A 6,000-nucleotide genomic window follows, 5' to 3' on the forward strand; every position below is an offset into this window, starting at 1 on the left:
TCTTGATTTCTTTCACACCAACGCAAAAAAAAAAAAAAAAAAAAAAAAAAAAAAAGCCATTTCTTGATTTCTTTAAAATAATAAAATAAAAAATAAAAGCATTTCTTGATTTCTTTAAAATAATAAAATAAAAAATAAAAGCCATTTCTTGATTTTTTTATTTTTAAATTTTTTTTTTTAGTTTTAAAAAAAATAATAATAATTCCTACCTTGGGACTTTGTTAAAGAAAATCGGTTATTCTGTTAATAACAAAATTGAACAGTTTACAATAACATAAAATACTTCGTAATATTTAATCATTGTAATATAATATTTAATCTTGAACCGTGTAACAAAGTAATAAAAGCCCATTTTGTAACAAAGTAAAATAAACCCGTTCTTCATTAGGAGGATAGGTTTCCACTGAAAAATTACATCAAATTAGCTAGTTTCATAGCACATATATGTTGTATTCAGAAAGGCAAATTTGAGCCATTACATGTAATGCATCAGTCACCATGGTAAAGTATAAACCACGGATTCAAATAAAAACCTGTAAGCTGCGGCAAACTCCCATCCATAACCCCGGTAAAGATGTACTTAAAAAAAAAAAAAAAAAAAAAAAAAGATGTAAATCATCAGTCGGAACATAAATTTGACGACCCCCTGGCCGGATCATGGCTTGATTAGGGGGGCAGAACTATAAGCTGCCTTTTACAGCTTCGACATGGAATAGTCCAAAGCATCAACAAGAAAATCTGCATCATCTTTGCTGAAGCACATTGGAGGTTTTATTCGGAAAACGTTTCCATGTAAACCACCTTTGCCGACAAGAACACCGAGCTCTTCACAGAAAAAGGGTGAACATTGGAAAACATCAGTATAGAAACATATGCACGCAGGAAGCTGATAAATAATAAGCTAGCTACTGGAAGGAGTCCAATTACCTCTCATTTTCTCAAACAGCACTCCAGTTTCTGCCTTAGCAGGAGTTTTCTCTTTCCTGTCAGTGACCAATTCGACCCCCACCATCAAACCTCTTCCCCTCACATCTCCAATGACTGAAAAACAGAATTTTAATTAGTGTCGAGTTAGTAAAGTTCGGGTGTACAACAAGCTCCATTCAGCTTATCAAGCAAAGAGATGAAATTTTATGTATTGCTGTAAAGGGAAAAATTTACAGCCATATGAATTATAGACTGAAAACAGATAATTAATCCTACCGTCAGATAAAAATAAACAAAAACACTAGTCTATCACCAGTTTATGATACTGAGGTACACAATAGGGATTAAGATTTGACTCGAAACAAATAAAGTATCACTAGACTACTAGACCAAAAAGTTAACTTTTAACTTAACCGTTACCTATATTACTACATCCCTAGTTTGATTTGAGGTGCTGAATAGAATACTCAATACTAACAATGAAAATTTGTTCTGAAGATTACCAGGAGGTTACAGGCTGTTATGCCACTACTGCAGAAGTTTAAACGACTAATGATGTTGTCTCAAACTTTGGCACATTCAGAAAAAAAAAACAACAGAAGAACTAGCCAGTCATATAAACAAAAATCTACCATATATCTTCATATAGTTAATAATAGGAACACATACTATCATGCTTCTGCTGTAGAAGTTTCAATCGATCAATCAAGTGGGTCCCTACATCAGCACAGTGTTGTTGACGCTTTTCCTTATCAATTACCCTCAGGACTGCAAGACCACCTGCAGAGCACACCGGGTTTCCTCCGTAAGTGTTAAATTGAACTTTCTGAGCTAATACGCTAGCAATCTCAGGTGTGGTCACCACAGCTCCAAGGGGTAAGCCATTGCCGATTCCCTGCAACATCGTTTTAAGTATACTGGTCAGATAAAATGACAATTTCAGCGCAAAGCAAAGACCAGCCACACTTGTAGTAAATTAAAATAAGTACTACAGCTAGAGTATATTATAAGACCTTTGCCATTGTCACTATATCAGGAATAACGCCTTGTGTTTCAAAGCCCCAATATTTGCTCCCTGTTCTACCAAATCCAGTTTGAACTTCATCAGCAATGCAAACTCCTCCAGCCTTACGTACCATATCATACACCAGCTGCAAATATCCAGGAGCTAATTCAACTGCTCCTCCAACACCCTAAACATTAATAACATGTTCCATTAAGTTACAGTAGCTAAAAGCAAGTAACTTTTGAAGCACAAAACAAAGAGAGAGGTAAACCTGAATTGTTTCAGCAATGAAGCCTGCTATTTTCCCAGATGTGCCATAATCAATGTAATCTTGAACATCCCTAGCATAAGCACTCCCATCTGAACCAAAAACACCACGATAGGGATCTGGATTGATCACATGATGAATATCACCCTGCATATGCACAGACATTCAATTGATTCAATCTCCTTGACTATAACATATCTTACCAAGCAGGCCTTATCAGCTATCATACGATGTCCCGTCTAAGAAAATAATAAATAAAAAAATAAAAAAAACCACTAATTAAGCAATACCTACTTCCATGCTATAATCTATGAAAATGATGGAAGAACAAAGTTGAACAGCATGGGGAGAAATAGGCTAAAGAAAGGTAACACAGTCACACCTTACACCTTGATTGTGAAGGAATATTAAGAGATGGAAAGAAAAGCAACAATTCACCGAAAGAGAGAGCTGGCTTGCTACTAAATTCAAAGCATTTGAAACAGAATATGAAGCAGCAAGCTGTGGAATTGAAGTAGACCTTGATGAGTAAATGCTATAACTGTGCTTACTTGTGGGCAGAATGTCAATGGTTAAAAATATAGGGACAAAGTAGTGATGCATAAGTTTTAGTTGGTGCAATTGTTCTCTTAGTTTTTTTGCTAATAGGCCTACCTTGACACTCTCATTTTGAATTTCTTTCAGCTTCTTTCTTAATTTCTTTCAGATATTAAGAAAAAGATAACCGAGGCTTTTCTTTACACAGGAGTCTCTTGTATGGCTATGCACTATAAATAGTGACCTTTTGTTGTGAGTAGCTTTTCATCATATTCCTTTAGGAGTTCTCCAAAGGTCATCATTGGCTCTTACAGTCTATTCTTGCAAATGATGATACGATGCCTGCTGAATTTCTATCTTCTTGCACTGTGTTAATATCCAGAGAGTAAGCCTTTTCTCACTTAAAGCCAGAGAATTTCATATGCTTATGAATATCACAAGAAACCAGGCCCTTTATGTCACTAGAAAAATCAGACTAGTGTGCACGATTAGAAGCAAGATAATAGGGTAAGAACCTTTATAGCTATGTTTTGTCAAATCTCGGTCTTAGAAGGCATAAGCATTAGGTCCAAGATAAACAGGGAAGCAAATCAGAAAATTAAGTAATAAGGACTTTGGCTTTAGTCAATACATGGCCAAAGAAGGCAAGGAGTGGCAGAAAATTTTGAAATGTGTACTGATCACTAAAGCGGGATTTAAAATCCTTAAGATTTGTCAATGCAGCACATGCAATCTAAAGTTACTCTATAGCAGGAAACAGAGGATCATACCCAACTATTAAACCATGTAACTATGAACCAACCACCTTGATGAGACCTCACACGATATAATATCACGACAATAAGAATGAGTACTTATAGGGTTATCATAGAAAAGAACCTGTGGTATTGGGTATTTCCAAGTATTTAAAGCTGTCAATCCAATGGTATTACTACTTCCACCATGGTAGGCATTTCTCAATGAAATCATGCCATGATTACCAGTATAAAGCTTTGCCATCAGCGTAGCCAATTCATTTGCTTCTGTCCCAGAATTGACGAAATACACAACCTGCATAAAATGTTTAATTTAATAAGCCAGAAATGCCATACCCTTACTTCAAGTTCTTGCTGAACATTTTTTCCTGAGCCATGATTTTTTTTTTTTCTTTTGATATAATGGTTTTCTAAGCCATGAACAAAATCAACAAATTGTTCAGCTAATTTTTTTTCTTCTTAACAATGAATGCAGGAGGCATTGTTAACAAAATTTGTAAGAATTGAAAGCGTGCTAGTAAATTAATAATCCTGTCATGTACTAAAAGTCTAAAACACAGGATTTGCTCATCAATTTGAGGAAAGCCTGGAAATCAACTTTTAAAATTATGAGTCAACCAACAAGGCTAAACAGTACTTGTCATCTCTAACAAGATTAACAACCAACAACAAACTGCCTAGAGTGCAAGTAATGAGAGATGATGGTTATATTAGTGAGACATGTCAAATCAAAACGATAAACATAACTTAGCAATGGCTAAAGTGGGGCAATACAGGTTAAGAGAAGCAACCTTTAGATTTCCAGGCATTTTCGATGCCAAAGCCTCTGCAAAGTCAGCTATGGCATGGTGCAAGTATATAGTTGTGGCATGCTGAAGAAGTTTACTTTGCTCTATTACAGCATTCAATATATCAGGGTGGCAGTGGCCACAAGAAACAGTCACAATCCCGGCAAATGCATCAAGATAGCGTCTACCCGTCTCATCAAACAAATACTGCATCTTACCCTCCACAATATTCAGCTGAACAACCATGAGCATAGAGTAAGTACCATCATAGAGGCATAAAACATCAGTGGCGAAGCTAAACATATACAGTAATATGTAGTAATTCAAAATTAAGGCATCAATTTTTAACTTTAAATTTCAATATAACAATGTTATGTAATTTAATATTAAACCGTTCAGAACCATCTAAAAAGACATGTAACAACATTTTACATGAAAATAAAAGGTATAAAATTTAATATGAAGTATAAGGTTATTTTTAGAGTTAAGTAGGGTCATTGCTTTGAACATAGCTTGGTCCGACATTGATAGCAACTGAAAGCAATAACATATACAGTTTCTTCCGGATTCATTAATTCAAATTACACTATCAACACGACTATTAAACCCGACACATAGGACTATTTGATTAACACTTCTTGAACAACAAATTCAATCCAAAATCTACTGCATACCCATATCAATAAAATACTCAAAAAATGTAATCAAAACATAAAACCCATAAAATCAAAACAAAAAGTAAGCAAAAAGATTAAAGGGTATTTAATTTCTTACTGGCTTTTGATAAAAGTGAAAAAGAGAAGGACCCAGATATTTTTTGCGCTTCTGAAAAACTTCATCAGCTAATTGCCCTGTATAAGGCTTAGGTTGGTAATCAAATTCAGGGATTTTTGGAGGTTCCAATGATGATGAAGAAGAAGAGAGAGTAGCGAATCCCGAGGAAAGAGAATACTGATTTCTGCATTTTTGCAAGCATTTCTCCCTCAAAATTCTTTGTAAAGCCATCTTTTTATGGAAAGATGGCAGCTTTGGAAATCACGATTTGGGTTTTAATTGAATTGGAGTGGAGTTTGTGTGAATGTTGTAATGATTTTATTGAAAGACGTTTAAAATGGAATGATAATTATTGTAGAAATGAGAAAAAGAAAACAACAATTCATGGGGTATTTACAAAAAGAATGATTTTCAAAAGATTGCTTTAATTGTTTCTTTATTCATTTGATTTGGGTGGTGGGACTGGTGACTGTAAAGTGATGTGGAGAAGAATATACTCTCATTTATAGAAATGGATTAGAAACATGTACATTGGATTATTTGTGTAGTAAGTAATATAGGCGGTATTTGATTCCTTGCTCCACTTGAGGGAGGTATCATTATACTCCATAATTCATATTCATATCATGATATAAAAGTTTGTTTACTTCATATGACTTATACATAGATGTTGAAGTACTTTACTTGGTTAAATTCTTGAGACATCAAACTCAAAATTTAGGATTATATTACGTCTACATGTAACGCCCCGACCTCTAACTCGGGTATTAAGGTAATCTAATTAGCAGCGGAATTAACCTAATTTGGTCGAGACGTCACTGCCGTAACTCCCACACGAGAGTTACAAGGCAACATTCATACATAACAACCTTAATTCATAAAGTATAGAAATCTATTCAGTACAGACATTAATCCTACTTCAATAATAGAAGATCTTATTTTAAT

At 34.5% G+C, this 6,000-nt stretch overlaps 1 protein-coding gene across 1 annotated transcript; it reads right to left on the reverse strand.

Moving 5' to 3' along the window:
* Window positions 1-359: 359 nt before the first annotated feature.
* On the reverse strand, window positions 360-5,494 carry LOC145597596 (alanine--glyoxylate aminotransferase 2 homolog 1, mitochondrial-like). Its single transcript, XM_081653795.1, has 8 exons — window positions 5,056-5,494; window positions 4,285-4,515; window positions 3,618-3,788; window positions 2,205-2,348; window positions 1,941-2,120; window positions 1,597-1,822; window positions 928-1,041; window positions 360-825 (listed from the first exon to the last, which is right to left on the reverse strand). Exons 1-8 carry the CDS (start codon window positions 5,284-5,286, stop codon window positions 695-697), a joined length of 1,428 nt encoding a protein of 475 aa, XP_081509921.1. The 5' UTR covers window positions 5,287-5,494; the 3' UTR covers window positions 360-694.
* Between the last annotated feature and the right edge of the window lie 506 nt (window positions 5,495-6,000).

The sequence above is a fragment of the Chenopodium album genome, chromosome 20, assembly GCF_948465745.1.
Source record: "Chenopodium album chromosome 20, dcCheAlbu1.1, whole genome shotgun sequence".
NCBI classification, from domain to species: Eukaryota; Viridiplantae; Streptophyta; class Magnoliopsida; order Caryophyllales; family Amaranthaceae; genus Chenopodium; species Chenopodium album.

What these genes read in the sequence shown, in the direction of transcription:
- LOC145597596 (XM_081653795.1), bottom strand. Translation starts at nt 5,286, where the DNA reads ATGGCTTTACAAAGAATTTTGAGGGAGAAATGCTTGCAAAAATGCAGA. An exon ending in TTCACTTTTATCAAAAGCCA is followed by an intron (nt 4,516 to 5,055) that starts GTAAGAAATTAA and finishes ATGGTTGTTCAG; the next exon opens with CTGAATATTGTGGAGGGTAA. An exon ending in GCTGTTTGAGAAAATGAGAG is followed by an intron (nt 826 to 927) that starts GTAATTGGACTC and finishes TTTTCTGTGAAG; the next exon opens with AGCTCGGTGTTCTTGTCGGC.